The sequence below is a fragment of the Arvicola amphibius genome, chromosome 1 (genome assembly GCF_903992535.2).
Source record: "Arvicola amphibius chromosome 1, mArvAmp1.2, whole genome shotgun sequence".
Taxonomy (NCBI): Eukaryota; Metazoa; Chordata; class Mammalia; order Rodentia; family Cricetidae; genus Arvicola; species Arvicola amphibius.
The window spans coordinates 180,954,857-180,975,172 of record NC_052047.1 but is presented as its reverse complement, the minus strand read 5'-3'; the positions used below and the strand labels follow the sequence as shown (position 1 = coordinate 180,975,172).

At 47.4% G+C, this 20,316-nt stretch overlaps 1 protein-coding gene across 1 annotated transcript in view; it reads left to right on the top strand.

Moving 5' to 3' along the window:
- Nucleotides 1-20,287, top strand: part of Pik3ap1 (phosphoinositide-3-kinase adaptor protein 1) — a 118,997-nt gene extending 98,710 nt beyond the window's left edge. The window contains exons 14-17 of the mRNA XM_038321867.2: nucleotides 6,042-6,197; nucleotides 11,146-11,216; nucleotides 12,282-12,418; nucleotides 18,639-20,287. Coding sequence (XP_038177795.1) covers nucleotides 6,042-6,197; nucleotides 11,146-11,216; nucleotides 12,282-12,418; nucleotides 18,639-18,696 — 422 coding nt within the window. The 3' untranslated portion in view covers nucleotides 18,697-20,287. The remainder of the gene's footprint in view (nucleotides 1-6,041; nucleotides 6,198-11,145; nucleotides 11,217-12,281; nucleotides 12,419-18,638) is intronic.
- Nucleotides 20,288-20,316: the final 29 nt, after the last annotated feature.

The window sequence follows — 20,316 nt, the reverse complement described above, 5'->3', positions numbered from 1 at the left end:
CCAACCTTGGCAATTAGGAAAGCATAGGAACCAACAGAGCAGAGAAACCACACTCCCCTGAGAGTGGGCAACCTTTACCATGAGCGTCTAAGGACAATATGCAATAATAGGGCATGTGTGCCTATTGTGTGTGCTATGGATGGGCTCTTCTGTCGCCTTCTAACCTCCATGACATCAGCCATGTGACACCAAGCACCCTGAGCAAGGACCTGCCTTCTGCAGGTTGGGCCTTTGTGCTCTACTCTAGCCAATCTTTTGGCAAGAGGAGCAGGGAAGAAAAGGTTCCTGTAGGAGCTCCTTATGAGCAGAACTAAGCAAGATCAGCCCTACTTGCGAGTTTAGTTGTCGTCAGTTGGCCTCTCGTGAGGCTGGACATTTCCCCTACAGTTTTCTTGCCTGGGCCTCTTCCTCTGCACCTGCGTTCTCATAACTGGACTGGGGGTCTCCTCCCAGAAGCCCCTTCTCCTAGAAGGCTCTGTGCCACTGTAGGCTTTTGTATTGTGTCCTTACTCAGGACATCTGGAGATCCTGTTGTCCCTGGCGTGTCTCTTTACTGTCCTAATTGCTGTTACTTTATTTCTTCATTCCTAGGATTCTGGCTCCAAGGTGCAGTCTAAATTTGGCAATTTTCCCTATGCCGTGGCTGTAGCCAAGCCACTGCCATCTCTTGGTGGAGCTGGTGCCGTAGCTTCTCCACTCGTCTCCACCCTTGTCCATGCTCACCCCGTACAGTTCATCCTCCCATCTAGAGCCAGTGCCCTCTATAAATAGAGGATCATATGGCTGGGCGCAGTGGCAAATAACTTTAATCCTGGTGTTTTATGGAATGGAGACAGATCTCTGTGAGTTTGAGACCAGTTTGTCTATACAATGACACCCTATCACAAAAGACTAATTAATTATTATTATTTTAAAGCAACAAATCACCAAGGATGGCCCAGTGGTTAAGTTTGTGTTGCTTTTTTAGAAGACCTAAGTTTGGTCTCTAGCAAACCGGTTCACAACCACCTGTAACTCCAACTCCAAGGGATCTGTTGCCCTCTTCTGGCCGCTACGAGGAACTGCACTCATGTACACATTACCCTCACAAAGACACATAATTTAAAATAGCAGTAATAATGCCAAAAATAAAATATCAGAGGGTGCCCCCCCTCTGCTCTAAGCACTCCAGGGGTTCCTGTCCCACTTAGAGGAAAAGTAGACTCTCTGTTGTGGCCTCCAAGGCCCCATATTATGTGACCTCTGTACTCTTTCTTCACAAGCTCCAGATCCCTCACCCCAGCCCCGGCCTGAGCATTAATAACCCCCTCGTGTTGCTCTAACAGGCAAGCACGGGTCTTCCCTAGGCCTTTGCACCTGATGCTTGCTGCTGTCTTCCCCATCTCTGACTGCTGCCTCCTTTCATCCAGCAAAGAGGCTCCTCTGCCATTTTTTTTTCAGGTGAACCCCTACACCTTGCTTCTTGCTTTCTCGTTTTCCCTCTGCCCCTTTAGCATGGACCGGGATTTCCTGAGTCTTCTGTTCTGGTCCTGGACCAGCATCTACTCCCGCTCTTACCGTAAGCTCCACGATGGCAGGAACATGTGTGTCAGTCTGCAGCACAGTCCTGATGGAGCTCAGGACGTCTGTATCGGGGTGAGAGGTTCAGCCAAACATCTGCTGACACCAGTCATTCCACACAGCCACCAGGAATCAGCACCCAGCTCGAGAGGAAACTCACGATCTATCGTGTGTGAACGGCTAGTTTGTGAGCTAGTCGCCTTTTTACTTATGCAGGCGTGGTTTTCCCATGATGCCTAGCACAGTGTTTTTCCTAAAGCAGTTGGCTTAGAGAATGAGTATTCACGATTTTGACCACGTTAGAAAGAAGGGTCAGGGAGCTCATCCGAGCACTTCTGTTTGAGAGTCTGGATTTTCAGCGTATCCCCCACCTCCACCCCAGGCTCACGTCTGCCCTCCTGGTGCAGAGGAGAGCAGAGCTGACACGGTGGAAAGTCAGGCTCGGGATCTGCAGTCGCCGGGGCTCAGAACATAGGACTCTTCGGCGGCAAAGGTGCTTCTGAAAAGTAGAGCATGTGCGTGCCAAGACGGACGCACCGACGAAGTGAAACTTGTTAAGCTTTTAAGCACAAGCCACACTGGCTTGAGATTGGTCGGTGGCCCCAGTGTCCAAAGGCCGGGAGGGTACAGCGGTGGGCTCACATGCGCTCAGGGGTCAGTGGATCGGCTCAAGAACTGAGACTTTCGGGTCTCCTTATAGCTTTCTTCCCCTGGGCTCCATCTAGTGTCACTGGGGATTGGAGGCCGGGTCAGCACCCACCCTCACTGAGGAGCAGAAGGACAGGGGGCAATGACACGGCCTTGGGGTGAACAACTTTGGAGTTGGGATTCTACATAGTGCTTTGAGACTACGGGCAAAATATTTTTCCTCCGTGAGCCCATAGTGTTAGCCTGGAAAGCGGCGCGGAAGTTAACAGGGGTGTTGCAATGGGCAAGAAGTATGGGTGCCTAGCACAGGCCCGGGAGTCCACAGAGGCCGCATATAGGGACCCGTGTCCTCTGGAACAAAGCCCTCCAAAGTAAGTGCTCCGGGCTGGGACTTGTCCAGCCCAAAGGTTATAAGTTTTTAAATATTTTGCTGAGTTCAATCTGAGCACAGTGACACATACCTGTAATCCCAGCACTTGGAGGGTTTAATCAGGAAGATAACAAGTTCTAGACCAGCCTGGGCTACATTCCAGGGCCCCACAAAGTTCACCCAAGGCCAATTAGGCTTCTAAATAATGGCTTCCGCCCACTACTACCTTTAGTCTAAATCAGAATGATCAATGTGTGAAGAAGCATGGCCAGATTCCCCCTTTCCAGATCGTCTGACATGGGATTTTGCTTGGGGAGGGGTAATAATGTTCACTATTTCTCTGTCAGTGACTATAATTAGTGCCATTACTACGAAAAGATTAAACCATGTTATCTTTGGAAACTGTGTTAGCTAACGTTCCTTTATTATAACTGAGATAATCAAGTTATAAATAAAAAAAAAAGGCCTAGAGCCATTGAGATGACTCAGTGGCTAAAAAGCCCTTATTGCTAAATCTGGTGACCTAAGCTTGATCCTCAGGACCCACATAATGGGAGGAGAGAACTAAGTCTCTCGGGTTGTCATCTTGACTTCACTGTCATGACACACACATCTACCCTCTGCCCCTCATAAATAAAAAAAAAAAAGGCTTTCGAGACAGGCTTTCTCTGTGTAGCCCTGGCTGTCCTAGAACTCTCTCTGTAGACCAGGCTAGTCTTACATTCAGAGATCCGCCTGCCTCTGTCCCCCAAAGGCATATACCACCACTGCTCAGCAAATCTATTTTTTTTTTAAAGAAAAGAAAAACAGGTTTATTTTGGCTTACGGTTCTATAGTTTTGAGTCTATGATTGGTTGTCCTGTTCTGTTGTGGCCTGGGATGAGGTTGCCCATCCCAGCAGGAAGAGCATGGCAAAACAAAATTGTCTCCCAGCTGGGAAAAGAAAGAGAAAATGGATAAGGCTGGGGTCTCGTTTCCCCTTCAAGGGCAGCCTCCAATAATCTAAAGACCTCTCCCTGGCTCTGCCTTTGGAAGCTTCCACCACCTCACAGTAGCACCATTGTGGGACCAGTCCCTTAGCACGAGGGCCTTTAGGGGACATTCCAGGTCCAACTCAAACAGATGCGGAGGAATGGCTCAGGGTGGCAGGGAGTCTCTCTGGGGAGGATGAATGGCCTATCTGTCCAAGAGTATCCTTGCTTTTAATTTTTATTGCAATAGAATATAAATAGCAGGGCTGGAGAGGTGGCTCAAGGGTCAAGAACACTTCCTGTTCTTGCATGGGACCAGGTGTTTTCCAGAACCTGCCTGATAGCTCACCATTATTCTTAACTCCAGTACAGGCTGTAACTAGTTCTAGGCAGATGAGTGACACTTCCGTCTGTGAGACATTTTCTAAGAATGTAACTCAGATTTGGAAACTCCAGTTACTTTAGAAAATAGCTGTCATTTTTCTTTAGTTGGGGTTGGAACAGCAAGGACCAAGGATCCTTGCAAACAGACCGTGCACACCTAGTCTTCAGTCCCAGGGAGCAGCTCTGCTCTTTATAGTGCATGGGGTTGATGACACAGGAAATCGGCTCTAAACACGCAGCTTGTCGGATGCTGTGGCCCCGCAGGAAAACAGTCAATATTTGTGATCTGGGTGTGTCCTGAGAGGCAGAGCCAGTTGAGGCCCCGGAAACTGGGTCCTGCTCCTTGTGGTATTGCTGATCACTTCTGTATGTGGGGGCCATTCCTTTACCCAGTGTGACTCAGTTTCCTCACAGGATTATAATCGCCTACTGAACGGAAAAGTCCCAATACACAAAGGAAGTAATAACGCAGGCGAATGTGCTTCAGAAAGCCAGCAATAATCGTGAAGACTCTTCCTGACTTTGTGCCTTCAGGCAAAGAGTGCAGGTGTTCTAGAAACTTCTAGCCTGGCCTAAGTTTTTGAACCTTTGATCTCTGATTTTTTTTCTTCCTGTGTGCTTTTACTTTCCTTCTTTATAGAACTGTGAGGGTGGGAAAATTACCACCTTAAAGTTAATTAGTCAGACTGGAAACCTTAAGAAGTCTTAAAGTGATTTTTTTTCCCCTGTAAATAAAAGCTGAGAAGGAAAGGAAAGGATGATATATCTACACGGGCTCCGAGACTCACGGTTCACCCCGTGAACACAGGCCTTGGCAGTGCTCGGCGCCCAGGGCAGTGAGCACGGGAAGGGCTTCCTTTGCAGTGCAACCAGGGAGGCTGGGACTGGAAACCCTCCCCGTTCCACGAAGGAGCTGGCTGTTACTAGACCCCTGGATCCAGTTTCTCTAGCATGAGAAAGACTGGGGCCGGTGGAGACCAGCAGTCTACACTTCCGATGTTCTCACAGGCTGTTCACTGTGTCCACCCTTCCCTCACACTGCCCTTCATACTGTCCGAGCTTATTCCTTAGCTTTCTCGGTGGCGGGTCTCTGCCTTTGGTACGAGGAGTCACCTCTGGATTTCCGACACACTTGTCCCACGGAAGAACACAGTGGTGAACTGAGGTGGTACCTGGAGGAGAGCACAGGTCCCAAAGCGTGTTCCTCTTTCTCCCCGGCTCCATGGCTTCCCTCCCACCCTGCCTCACCCGCCCTGGGGTGGAAGCTGTTGATACTCCAGGCAGTTCATGCTGCTCACTGGTGTGAATCATTTATGCTGCCAGGACCCTGGGGTAGAAATCTCAGCAGGGTTAAAGACAAACCAGTAGCAGAGCCCAGCCTTGGAGAGGTCAGGTCGGCCCTCAGCTGGGTACGGACTGTGCTTTTGCCATGAGTCAGTCTCAGAAGTCAGTCTTTCTCTGCATGGAGGACTTTGGTCCCACACTCCTTGGGCCACTGTTGTCAGAGTAGGTTGGCTGTCCCATACCCTCTCATCTGTCATCCATAACAAATTCAGAGAGCAAGAGGACACTGGACTCCAGAGTCAGGGTTCACATCCCAGTTTGGGCCTTCCATCCGGGTACTGGGGGTGCAGCTTCCCTCCTCTGTGCCTTCATTTCTTCTGGGAACGATAACAGTGGTGCTAGGTTCTTGGGTTTTATGAGGATTCAGTCGACTAAGTCTGTGGGAACTCTTTGAGCTGGTGCACAGGGTGACTTCCTGCCGTCAGCGAAGTTCGTGATCCCCTCCTTAGACAGGGCTCTTGTTCAGAGAGGGTGACTGTGTACAGCTAATGGTGGGACTAGGAACCCAAGCCTTTCCCAAGTGTCTCCTCTTTCTACTCTCAGAGGTGGAAGAGCTCTTCTGCCTATTTCTCACGCTCTGCCATCCTTTCCTTTTTCTGGGCCACGCTGGATTCTGTGGCTTTTCAGTGCTGACGTGGGTCAAGACTCCAGGGTCTCTCACGTACCCTCCTCCAGGCCCAGGCCCAGGCCCAGGAGACAGGTGGCCATGAGAGACATTTAGCAGCGGCAGCCTGCCTGAAGCTCTTTCTTCCTTCTGATTCCAGATCTGGAGATCACAGTCCCAATCCGGCATTCACAGCACCTGCCCGGAAAAGTGGAGTTCGGAGTGTATGAGAGCGGCCCCAGGAAGAGTGTGTTTCCCCCCAGGACGGAGCTGAGACGTGGAGACTGGAAAACCGACAGCACGTCGAGCACAGCGAGTAAGCGGCATGCCAGAGGCGCCTCAGTACCGCCCGCAAACACACTTTGTTTGTTTGCTTGGTCTTGCTTTTTCAAGACAGGATTTCTCTGTGTAGTCCTGGCTGTCCTGGAACTCACTCTGTAGACCAGGCTGGCCTTGAACTCACAGAGATTCACCTGCCTCTGCCTCCGGAGCGCTGGGATTAAAGGTGTGCACCACCACGGCCCGGCTTGGCAAGCACTCTTAGGAGCCTGAGATCTCAAGGGAGATCTGATTTGGTTTTGGGAGGTGTGGAGTGTGGAGACCAGTTGTCCTGTGGCATTTGCCCACTGGTGTGATACTTCTTAGAGTGCTTTCCTTCTATAAATAGCTGAACCTAGTGATGGTCCACACAGGTGGGGAGATGCAGCCCCACACTGCTTCGCACGTCCCTTCATCTTCCGCTTTTCTCTCTTGCTTTATAATAATTCTTAACATTGATTGGGCATTTACTGAAAGTAAATTGTCTTCATTGATCATTTAATGACCACAAAACCTCTATGATGTAGATTCATGGCCTCTTCTTGCCGAGGAGGAAGTGTTCAGGCTTAGTGCCTTGTCCCAGGTTGTATCTAATAAAGCTGAGCAGGGCTGGGGTTTGAACTCAGTCTGGAGCCAAGCCAGGACTCTTCACCGCAGCTCCTGCTTCCTCCCCAGCTGCTAAGGGGCAGCTAAGGGCATCTCATCAGCGCCGCGGACAACAATAGACTCAAATTTGAGAAGTCCAACTTCTGCGCGGGTGGTTTAGGTTCTAATTAGGACACATCTTTGTTTTGGTGAAGAAGTGTGAATGGGAGTCTGATTGAGGCAGACGAGGCCTGGTGTGCAGGCTGCCGGGCCGGGGACACTGTTTCTGCATCTTGGGCAGCATTTGCTGACATGTTGGCTTCCCTGTATCCAAACAACTGCAAAGATGATGAGAGAGGCAGAAGAGTATACTTCACAACTCGGGTCTCCTTGGAAGCCAGGTGGAGCATCCACCGATGAATGCAGGATAATGGGCTACCCAAACCTCTTGTCTTTTTTACATTACAGCCTCCTTGAGAATTTACTGTGTATTCTGGATCTGTTTCCCAGAAAAAACTTATCTGTCTGTACCCCTCCACATACAAATCACACACATGCATACATATCCACAAATACTTACTATGCATGCACACACACATACACACACACACACACACACACACACACACACACACACACACGATTGCTTACCAAGGACACAGGTCAAGACTCCTTACAATATAGATTTTTCCCGGACAGGGAATTCTTTTGCTTAAGGTTAAACAGCCAGGTGACAGTAGAAGTCTGCTTGTCCTCTTTCCTTAATATTCCTCACACCGTGACCTGCGGAAACACATCCAAAGCTTATCATGTGACGACTTGGGAATGTAGGCTGAACAAGAAGAAAATTTCCCCACACATAATGGGGGCAGTAATGTATACCCAAAGATTGCCTCTGCCAAAGGCAACTTGAGAATTCTGAAAATTCTGCTATCAGAGGCAGGAGAGAGCTCCCCAGGGATGACAGGATGCAGAAGAAACTAGAGGCAAGTGGCTCTTTTCTCAAACACATGAGAAAGGAGGGATGTGCCAGAACCTTCTCTGGGGGCAGCTGGGGGGGCTCTGCTTCCCATAGGAAAGGGAACCATAGTTGGAACATCGTAAAGACCAATATAAAGTGCTTGTTTTGTTTCTTGGTTTTTTTGGTTTTTTTGGGGGGGTGGGGGGTTGGTGTGAAGTGTTGTGATTGGAAAGTTGTTCTCTGTGTGTTTTACTTTGGGGTAGCCTACAGTGAGGACCAGGTGAACCAAGTAAGTGGTTGCCCAGAAACAGCTAGCTTGTGGGGCTAGGAAATGCTATCTAATGCCAGACCAAGGCCTTACGCTCTTCTTTGTGACTGCAGATCAGGGCTGGTTCTTGCTCCAGTTTCTGCTGTGTAACAAACCATGACAAAACCTAGTTGCTCAGAATACAACCATTGATTTACACCCGATCCCACAACCTGGGCACAACTCAGAAGGTGTGGCTTGTGTCTTCCCCATGTTCAATGAGCAAGGGTCACTCAGATGACTGCACTCAGCTGGGGCATCCAGGATGGCCTCGTGTTCTCCGAAAGCTTACTCCACATGGCCTTTACCTGAATAGCCTGAACCTTTTACATGGCAAGGGAATTTGGGAAGGGAGGACAAGACGATTGTGCCAGAGCCTTTGAGAGCTTTGGGTTTTGTCATATGTGCTAATGTTTATTCTAAAGCAAGTCGATGGCTGAGTCTGGAGTACACACAGAGGCGTGAATGCTCGTGGGAGCGATGTCATTGTATGGGGCTGTCACTAAAGACTAGTATACTGCCTTCAAATTAAAGATGATGAGGACACCAACTTCTACCAGACAGTTGCTCTTTGCCAGCCCCATGTATATCTCTCTGTGACCTCATTCATCCAAGACAGCAAGTAAAGCATGTAGTTTCTAGGTAACAGTTAGGGGCTAGAAAATGTGCCTTGAGTCTTCCGGCAACTGAGCAGAGGGTCCAGAAATTATATCCAGATCTAACTATGCTATTACCCAGGGAAGCATCACCTTCCAATAGAGCTAGTTCGTTGGCAGGGAGGGAGAGTGGGGAAAGCCAGACTCGGAGCCCTTTACGGTGGAGTCACACCCTGTGAGCATCACTATTTTTATGATGGCACAGCTGTTATCTCTTGGGATCCACAGAAAGATAGTTACAGGTTAAACTTGGTTGTAACTAAGTAATTAAGCCCCAGTAATTAGTGCTATATTTAAGAGAACAAAAGCTTGATTGTGGAACACTCAACAGTGTTCTTGTAGATTATCTGGCAAAGGTCGTATGACCATTTTTTTCCCTCCCACTTGTGCATTCACTGGAGACAGAAGGATGAAAGGAACCAGATTGTATCTTTATGGACTTGTAATAGAGGAAAGCCCAAAACTAGGTAGATACTAGTCTGAGCCTTCTTCCCTGGTGACCAAGATGTGGCACGGTCTCCCTCCCCCTGACATGAGAGCAGAGTATGGGGCCAAGACCAAAGAATGCTACGAACTGTGTAGCCCAGGGAACTATGGGTCAGTCATGAGCCCAGAGGGGAAATAATACCTGGGGGCTAAGGTTTAGGGCCAGACATTGTGGTTTCAGGTTTAGGAATGCCAAGGGTAGTAGGAGTTGATGGGTTTGAATTCGCAGTCATGGAGACAGTGCCTGGGACATCTTTTACTTCTTGCTGATGGAGAACGTGCAGGGCACTGTGGGATTCTCTGTGGAGACTGTGAGAGACATAATCAATGACATGTGGACACCCAGGCACAGGCATGGCGACCCAGGAGCTCGGAGATTGCTTTTGGTTGGGAAATCTGGAGAGTTTTGGTAGCGTTTATTCCAAGCATGAGTTCTGAGGAGGTTTGAACCTTGGGGCAGCAGCTGGCTGAAAGGAGGGGAAGGAATAACATTTTGATGGGTAAGTTGGGTTATGGGTGTAAATTGAATAGAGAGAGGCTGGGCCATGTTTTCCTAGTGAACAAACCAAATCCCCTGGGTTAGAGAAATATCTTGCCAGATTTAAAAGTCTTCCTTGAGGGCTAGAGAAGTGACTCAGCGATGTTGAGCACTTGATGCTCTTCCAGAGGACCAGGGTTCAATTCTCAGCACCTGCATGGTGGTTCCTAGCCATCCATAACTCCAGTTCTACCCTCTTCTGACCTTGAGAGCACCAGGCACACATGTGGCATATACATATAATGCAGACAAAACACACATAAAATAAAATGAATAAATCTAATCTAAAATGTTTTTCAATCCGGGGCAGGAAAGATGGTTCTTGAATTAATAGCACTCAGTACTCCTGTAGAGGACCCAGGCTCAGTTCCTAGCACCCATGCGACAGTTCACAACCGTCTCTAACTTCATTTTCAGGGGATCTGACACCCTCTTCTGGCCTCTTTGGACACCAGGCATGCACATGGTACACAGACATGCAAGCAGACAAACACACTCATAAAATAAAAATAAATATTTTAAAAAGTCTGCCTCCAATAACACACACTTGTAAGCTCAACATTTGGGAAACAGAACCATGAGGATGGCCACAAGTTCAGGGCCAACCTGGTCTACATACATAGCAAGCTCCAGACCAGCCATGGGCTAGGTAATGAGATTCTACCTCAAGACACAAATTTTAAAATTCATCTTCTTAGTTCTACCTGATTTCACACTAGTTATCACATTGGATAACACACATTTCTAGAAAGTCCTATGGACTAGTGCTATTTTAATGGTACAGGTAATAAAGTCCTAACCAAAAAGGTTTCCACACAAAATTCCTACTACGAGCATGCATTATACTTTTGAATTTGTACTGTGTATTTCTGTTTTTGTAGTTCTGGGGTTTGGACCCAGGAACTTGTACATCCACAGTTATGGCTTTTGTTTGGTGTTGGCATGTAATCTCTTATTCGAAGGTGCATCTGTGTCCTACACACACCCCTGCCCTGTAATTCCTAATTAAGCAGCAAGACCATGGTAACAAAACCAGCTTGCAGATTTAGAGCAACTGAGACCCCGAGGGCCTCTGCTTCCATGCCTGTCAGATCAAAGCTCTAATATCAAATAGGATTTTCAAAGGGATTAAATGGCAATCATGCTTTCGAAAGCACTCCGTGTGCCGTAAATCCTGGGTAAATGGTAGCTATTAAGCCCAAAGTGGCCATCAGAAAGCAAACCATTTTGCGTGATGCTGACAGAAAAACTGAACTCTAATGAAACGGCTTAAGGTGACTACACTCTGAAGACTCTTGTCTCCGCGGTTTATGTACTGTTTCTATTGCTATAAATAACGCAGGGCCAGAGTTCCGCCTTTCCTTTTCTCCTGGGAGAATCCACAGTCCAGCTGATGCTGTTTCTGCCCTTTAGGCAGCGCGAGTAACCGATCGAGTACGCGGAGTCTCCTCAGCGTGAGCAGTGGCATGGAGGGTGACAACGAGGTGAGAGTCGGGACTTCCACGCTACCCATCCGGTCTCAGGGGTCGTTTTATCACAAGAGAAAGCACCCATGGGGAGGGAAGCCACACACGAAAGGTCACATGTTATGAATGCCGTTTATATGAAATAATGCAGAATGGGCAGATGCAGAAAGATGGCGTGAGGGTTGTTGGCTGGTGGAGCCGGAGGGTGAGGGGCACAGGAAGAACTGTTTGATGACTTTGGGTTTTTCTTTGCAGGTGAGGAAAATGGTTTGAAATTAGATAGAAGGTGACTCCATAAAGCTACAAATGTGCCAAAGCCATTTTGTTCTGGAATGGTTGACCTCGTGGCTATATGAATTTTGCCTCAGTATAAAGGAAGAAAGGGGGAAGGGTAGCATAGACAGAGATAGACAAGTCTACCCAGACTACTTTTAGCCAGAAGTGGGGTGTCTGCAGGAAGGAGTTGTGTGAATTGAGGGCTCCAGGGGCAGCATTGTGCTGGCCCTAGATCAGAAGCCTGTGTCGTGCTGCATGGAGCCATGGGATAGTCTTTTATTTCCCAGAGTCCAGGGTATCTGTCTCCGATCTTATCCCTCTCTCTGTACCCTAGCCTCTCCTGCCTTTTCACATGGATGGTGGCATGGTCTCTAGACAGTCAGGCATCTTCTCAGCTACTCTGGGGGGAGGCCACATTTCAAGTTGGTTCATTGGTGTCAGTGTCTGTCCTGACCTGGTTTGAACCCAAGTGGTCATGTGAGTCACCACTCACCCTGAAGACTCAGGAGAATGGGTCTTAGGGAGAGCACTCCTGTAAACTTGCAGGTGGTTTTAGCAGACCGAGTATGAGACAGCTCTCATATTTGGAGAAGCAAGGATTTTGAGTTTAGGCAATTCGTGATAACCTGGGTAAAACCGTGTTCCTAGACTATACCAGAAGGATACGGAAAACTGTCGTTGGCACTAGGCTGGCTCCTGGTTTGGGAACAGCCTAACAATGGTGAGGGCTATCTCATGGTGCCCAGCTATGTATGTTTATGCGTTTTGTGTAATAGTCACTTTTGTTCCTCTTCTTGCATGCTATAGGATAATGAAGTCCCTGAAATTACTCGAAGTCGCAGCCCAGGTCCTACCCAAGTGGACGGAGCACCAGTTGTGACTGGAACACCAGTTGTGTCCCTTGAGAGGCCCCCCAGGGTGCCTCCTCGAGCCGCATCACAGAGGTAACGTTGAAGTAGATGTGAATTTTCTTCTCACTCTCCTAACTGTAGAGGAGGAGGGGATTTGGGAGCATCTAAGACCACCAAAGAATGAGGACAGAGCTGTGGAAACACACTGCAGCATGCTCTCTTCAGTAAAAAGTGATACTTTATTCTGTTGCAAATACCAATACATCATAACATTTTGTTTGCTTCTTTTATCCTTGATTTAAAGCAGGACTTATTTATATAGCTTTAAATCGTGTGTAGGTATGTGTAACTCTGCAGAGGCCAAAGACACTGGATCCCCTGGAACAGGAGACAGAGAGTTGTGAACCACCCCATGGGGGTGCTGTGAACCAAGCACAGATCCTCTGGGCCATCTCTCCAGCCTCTGCTCCTGAATCATCATCATCATCATCTTCTTCTTCTTCTTCTTCTTCTTCTTCTTCTTCTTCTTCTTCTTCTTCTTCTTCTTCTTCTTCTTCTTCTTCCTCTTCCTCTTCCTCTTCCTCTTCCTCCTCTTCCTCTTCCTCTCCTTCTCCTCCTCCTCCTCCTTTTGAGATAAGTTCACTATGTAACACAGGCTAGCCTCCAGCTTTCAACCCTCCTGCTGAGCCTCCTGGAAGTTAGGATTACAGGCATGAACCACCCTACCCAGCTTAGTTGCTCACACTTTAAATAGCATATGTGAAGGGCATGGATATAACTATCAGCCTTTAAAATCTTTTCTATTTCTGATTTTATTTTTTTTATTTTCTGTGTATGCATGTGTGTCTATGTGAAGCACCACGTATGTACAGGTGCCCGTGGAAACCAGAAGATGACATTGTTCCCCTGGAGCTGGAGTTGCAGGTGGTTGTGAGCCACTCAAGTGGGTCCTCTAGAAGAAAAGCAACTACTCTCAGCTGCTTAGCTATCTCTCCAGCTCCTAAAACAAATTTGAATTTTTTTATTCACATGTGTGTATGTATGTACATATTTGTGCGTGAACGTCTTTCTCACTGAACCTGGAGCTCCGCATTGGATATACTGGCTGGCTAGTAAGCACTCAGGATCCTTCTGTTTGCCCCCCCCCCCCCACCCCCGCTAGGATTACAGATGCATGTGGCCATGCCTAGGTTTTTATACGGGTGCTTGGGATTCAAACTCAGGTCCTAATGTTTGCATTGCAAGTACTTTAACAAATGAACCATCTCCCCAGGCTCCCCAGAAAGGAGGGCTTGGATGTGAAACCCAGGCTTTGATGGTTAAAATACAAAGCATGAGAAAAGAGGCCATTTTTGCCTATTTAAATATAAATAAAGTTCGTCCAAGGGATGTGTGAGAAAGTGCAACGTAAAGGCCTCTGTCTGGTGCCCTGTGCCTCGCCATCTCTCGCTCCATTTTGGCCTCTGCTATTTACTGCCTTTCCAGCTGCTCCCAGTGACATTCCTCTAGTGACACCTGCTGCACGACTGTCTGACAGCCCGAGCTGTGCTGCAATCATTGGCATGTTTCTCCGGCGCAGCCTGAGAGATACACATTAGGGTATTCCTACTCCCGGAAGGAGTGCATGTGACAACCCAGACCTGTGCCCTGACTTTGTATTACGCTGTTTGAAAGTTACTCTGTATTTGGTGTGTGCGTGTGGGGGCGGGGACGCTTTGCAGGAGTGATGCAAGAATGATCATTGCGATAAATGTTATTATTTAATGACTGCTTTCTCTGTGGCCGTGTTTATGTCAAACACATTAAGTGCGTTACTTAATGTGGGAATTATCACATCTTGCAGGTGGAGGGACATGGGAAATAGAGAGAGGCTGGGACTGACAGGGTTGGTTTTCTAGTCATTGTGTGACACCTGGCCAGGAAAATCAAGGTGTCAGACAGGAGGAGAGCCAAGACTTTCTAATTCCTGAAGGTTGAGACCCCGAAGCCCCTTGTCTAATTGTTCCAAGAGAGGACGTGGCAAGCTTGAAACTGCAGCCGTCGGCTTACGCAGGATTTTGTTGCTGTTGTTGACATTGCTGTCACTATTGTTAATGGACAAGAAAAGAAGAGGAGTCGGGAAAACAGCTTCCAGGAATGAAAAGATAGGATTTGGGACACGTCTAACTGCGAGAAGAGGCGAGAGAGGAATTGTTTGGGGAGCTGGCCAAAGAGTGGTGGTAAAGATAGGATGGTCAGAGGACGGAGATACTTTCCTAGGCAGACGCTGTGGAGACCTGTAGTTAACAGAACTCAAGACTTGTGCGCATTTTTGGTTTGAATAGGATCTGCAAGTATGTGCTGGCATTCTAAGTATGCGCGCAGGTTTCAGGATAGAAATGGGGCAGTCTGTGGACAGAGTGAGGCCCTCTCTGACCATTGTGAATGGTTGACAGGCTGAGAGACACAAGGGAGTCTGGCTACATGCCCCAGCTCCACTCTGGGAACCTATAATCCCATGTTCTCAACTTTCTCCTCTCTCTGGTGCTACCTCAGTCCACACGGCCCCAGCTTTGGCTAATTCCTCTGTTGGTTTCACTTGCTGTTCACAGAGCCCTCAGCTGCTGCCAGCAGACAGCCTGGTGCCTCCATCCCTACCTTCTCCTTCCTGCTGTTGACTGGGGACCTGAACTCACATGCCCCATGGGTGTCTCAGACACAGCCTATAAAGTATTAGACTCAGCAAGCCACTCCAAGTCACTTCCTCATGAGTTCCCAAGCCTGGGGCAGAGACACCAGTCTCCGCCTTCCCCCAGTCCCAACCCTGGGACTTATCTGGAGCCCCCCACTCCCTCACAGCTCTCTCGTCCAGTGGCTCTCCAGGCACCGTCCATTCTGCCGCCCTTTCGGCGATCAGACATGCTCCCCCTTCCCTCTGGTAGTCGTTGGTTCATCCTTGAGGCCCACACTTACCTCCCTGCCCCGGGGTCCCTTCTCCACACTGCAATCAGGTTCACTTTCTAGAACGGAAGCAGCTGATGATCCATTTCCTGAAAGAACCTCAGAACTGGATTATGGGTATTTAGCTGGCCCTGTCCAGCTGTTCGTCACTTTGTTCTGCTGTTCTCATCCATGTTGTACTACTTAGATGTTCTCAGGAATGTACTGGAGAAACACTTTCCTTGGAAGGTTCTCTTCCTATTCCCTTCTATATTCTGTGCTTCCTTGAGTCCAAGCATCCTTCCACTAGGAAGTCTTGGCTGATGGACCCACACTGAGTACTCCTCTAGTTTGGGTTCTCTAGTCTATTATATCCCATATCATAAACATTGCTTATGTTTCTCTCCTCAAGTGGATAGTGAACCCTGTGAGAGCAGAGATGGTGTGTGCTCATCTGAGAATGACCTCAGGGGACCTTGTTTGTTCTTGTTCCTTTTTATTTTTTAGACAGGGTCTCTCTTTGGCCTAGAGCCTGCAGAGTAGGCTAGGCTGACTGTGCAGCAAGCCACAGTGGTTCCTCTGTCTCTGTCTCCCCATCACTTTGATTGCAAAGCACTCCACCATGCCGTGCCCAGGTTTTTATGTGGGATTCAGCTCAGGTCCTTGCATTTGCATGGCACGTGCTGCATCAGTTGGCTAGCTCCCCAAACATAGAAGTTACTTCTGAGTGGATATTTTTTCTGTTCTTTTCTATGTCTGGTATATTAACAGACACATATTGGGTATTTGATATTGCTTGGATTGGACTTCTTAAGTTCTTGCACAATTAGACATCAAGCCAGGTATGGCATCTGAGGCAGGAGGATTGCCAGGATTTTGAGGTTGGCCTGGTCTTTATAATAAGAGGCTGTTTCAAAACCAAACCAAACAAAAAAAAAAACAGCTTCTAGGGACCTGAAAGTTACATTAGATGGTATGTACGGGCACACAAAGACATACCAGCTAAGCCTGGCTTTCAGAGAACACTGTCATCACCAGGGTTGCTGGATTCTTGAGTCAAACTCATCACCAGTGAAAACGCACCCTGGAGTAAGAATGTGCAGATGTCTCCAGTTTTGGCTTCTTGGTGTCTGAGACAGCAGTCTGCATAGACCACTCCCAATTTGGATTTAATATCCTTCCACTTCTCTGCTCTGTTCTACCTGCTGTCATAAATCCTGAACTGGGGCTTCTGATCTTTTTCTGGAACTGCCCATCAGAGTGAAACTAAATTGATCGTGAAATGTCTAAGACTGTTCATCCTTACAGTGAGATTTCTGGCTTTCTAAGCATCTACTCTAGGCCAGACATAAAGCTGCTGACTAATTTCCATGTCATCTCTAAGTGCCCACATACCTTGACTGGGCAGATGAGAAAACAGGGTCATCCAAGCTGAAATTTTCACACACACACACACACACACACACACACACACACACTCACAAGCACACACACATGCACACACATGCACATGCGTGTGTGTACGCGCACACACACATGGAGGGGGTGATGGAGGGAGAGAGAGAGAGTTGTGTATGTAAACAGCCATGCTTAGATGTCCCTTAAGGTCTGAGCTGTGCCTATCAGACAGTCCAGTCTCCCGATTCTGCCCATTGTCTGTCTCATACACACATACCCAGTGTCTTGATAGCCAGATCCATGCTCATTTTAACCTGCTGTTTGCTGCACACAGTGTGAATTGTGGCAAATGTTTGTAGAAAGGAAGGAATGGCCTAAACTTGCTTAAGAGGTATGGCCTGACCCATAATTTATAGGGCAGAAGACTGGGAGGCAGAAAGACACAATTCTGATGTTTTTACTGCATAGATCCCAGAAGTCCAGTTGCAAACACACAAAGCCCTCTACTCCTGGGACCAGAGCAGGACCTCCTGTAGACATCTGTGGTTAGTCTGTGCTCTGTCTGACTCCCTCCCTTGTTCCTGAGACAGCCCCGCCATTCCCAGCTCTCGCCATTTCCTTGACCTGATCAAAAGCAGTGCTCAGGAGGCATTTAAGCAAATATTTACTCACAGATTCATTCAATCATGGACTGTGCAGCTTCAGGGTTACATAGTTCAATTACAGCGCCCAACAAAGCTCTCTTTCTGCATGTATTGATTTGCTTCTTGGAGATTAAATATTGGTTTTACAGCACACACGTAGAAATGCCATCTGTAATCATTGAACCAATCTGTAAATAGACCCACCCTGGTCTACCTGGAGTGTCACTTAGGACTTTACAGAAGTCTAAACAGAAGAACATGAAGAGGGGCTTTTAGGTGGGCACATGCACAATTGGGACAACATTTAGCGATCCAGTGAGGAAGTGAGAACCAGGCAATGGAATTCTCTGTCCCTCTTTCAGACACAGCTTCACTGTGATAGAGTCTCTACCCGGGCTGCCTATTGGAATTACTGGCATTTTACCATCTGGGCTCTATTGTTACTTAGGTACACCAAAGTCAACAGAACAGGAGACAGCTGCTATCCAGAAGATAGTTTGCTGGATGCATGGTTCTCTGGAACAGGGGGAGGGGAGGGCACCACACCACTGGGGTTCATACTGGCACACATGGTCAGGAGGCAGAGGAGACAAATTTCAGACATGGGCATGAGCTTTTCATTGTGGTTCCCACGAAAAACAGTGAGTAGGACAGGGTCAAATCGACCCGGAATCACTAGAGTGGATAACTGTAAGAGGTGCTGAGACAGTGGGATTATCTCTGTTTGTCTCATACTGACCCTGGAATGATAAGGGCACATTGATAGTGGTCCTAAGGAGGTGACGGGGGTATTAGTTATCTGAGAGAAATGCAGTCCCTCCAGGGTCAGCGAGACCCAAAGGGGACAAAGCAACAGAAAGTAAAAGGCTTAGTTAACTAACATACACTGCGAGCTCAAGAAATTGTGATGAACAGGGGCTGGAGAGATGGCTCAGAGGTTAAGAGCATTGCCTGCTCTTCCAAAGGTTCTGAGTTCAATTCCCAGCAACCACATGGTGGCTCACAACCATCTGTAATGATGTCTGGTGCCCTCTTCTGGCCTGCAGGCATACACACAGACAGAATATTGTATACATAATAAATAAATAAGTAAGTAAGTAAGTAAAAAAAAATTGTGATGAACAGGACTGGAGCTTGGGAACTGGCATTTGTCACTAGCTCCACTGGTGATTCTGACGTTTATGGGTTAGAAACCATGACATCTATGGCCTTCAGACATTTGTAGTGTGTCCTGACTCCTTAACTAAAGGAGGTGTCTTTTTGATAGCTCTTCAAAGTAGCCACAGGTTGTGGGTACTCAAGAATGCTTTGATTTTGTTAATTTTTAAGAGTTGCTTTATTTTTCATTACAGGCCTCTAACCCGGGAGCCTTTCCATCCTCCTCCACCAGTTCCTCCCAGAGGTCGCTGATTTCCACTCCTAAATCAAGCCTACTACAGACTTTTAAGACTTGCGGTTTGCAGCCTGTTGCCGAAGTCTTCACATTGACCATTCATTCTGCATGACTGCAGACCTTGAGATTCACCATCACTGCTGATGTTGCAGCCCCGCTGCTTTGGGTGTCCCTCAAAGACATTAAGGCATGGTGGAACTGAGACTAAGGACCTTGTTCAACGTCGCTGAGTGTATTGGGTCACATTCTTGGTTGCCAAAAGGATGAAGACTCTATCAAAATACTTACCTCTCGTATCCTATAGCAGGAGCCAAACAGGGTTGACGGAAATGTACTTAACAAACGAGTGTCCTGTAGTAAACATGGATTTGTCCATACATACCTGCTAGTCCAGCCTAGTTTCTAGAAGTGGCTGTAGCGTTTCCAGCAGAAGAAATGGCCTATCTTTGAAGCAGTTCTACATTTCTATGTGTGTGCTGGGGCTGGTCACATACAAAAAGCTGCCAATGATTTCAGGAAGGGGTTAAACCAGATTCCTTTTCCACCGGAGGCAGCTGGGGTCCCACAGAAGCATGGAACTAAGAGAACTCAGGTGGTTCTATGTCATCACACTCCCCCACCCCCTTACATGTGTATGTGTGCGGTGTGCATGTGTATGTGTGTATGTCTGTGGAGACTAGGGGCAATGTCGGAAGGCTTCAGCAATCACTCTCCATCTCTTTACAGAGGCAGAGTCTCTCAACTGAGCCTAGAGATTACTGATATAGTTAGTCCAACTTGCTCCAGGAATCCTCTGTCTCTTTTCTCCTGGTGCTGAAATTACAGGCAGGTTGCTGTGCCCCCTTGACATCTGTGTGGATGTTGGGGTTCTGAACTCAGGTCCTCATGCTTGAACACCAAGCACTTTATCTACTGACCCATCTCCCTAGTCCCCATCACTGCATTTTCTGTCTCTAAGGAGCCAATCCTCTTTTCTTTTACCCCCACCCCCAATATAAAAATATAACCATACCTGACCATTGGCCTTCCAGAAGTTTACCTCTTACATATCACCCAGGCAGGGGACTACCAGCTACTGCTTTCAGTTTGGCCATTTATACCTCAGTATGTTGTCAAACTAGTCATTTTGCCAGGAAACCACTGAAAACAGCCAGAACCAGAAGCCTGAGGTACGAGGTAGCCCATTTATATAATCTGTGGCCTTTATAGTTCTGGCCATAAAGAAATAGAAGGACTTGATTTTTTCCTTTCTTGAGGAGCCTGAAGTGGTGGGAGAAAGAAGCTAAAATATTTTCTACCAGACTTACTACTGTTACTATATACAGTTATCATCAGGCCTTGTAAATCTGTATAGAGAACTGTAACTGTACTATGAATTTTGAGATCCTGTTATATAAATTTACCTTCAAATCACAGATCCTTAATCTCACCTATACATACAGACAAATTATGAGAAGTATCTCTTTTAAAGTACAGACAATATGGTTGTTTCTCATGAAATCATTGTCCAATCCCACATAGATATTATTATGATTATTATTATTTATCTGTTCCAATGTATACTTATTGGGTCAATTTCTCATAATTAAAGGTTCTCCTTCAACCTCATTCCATCCAACACTCCCTGAGTTTAACTT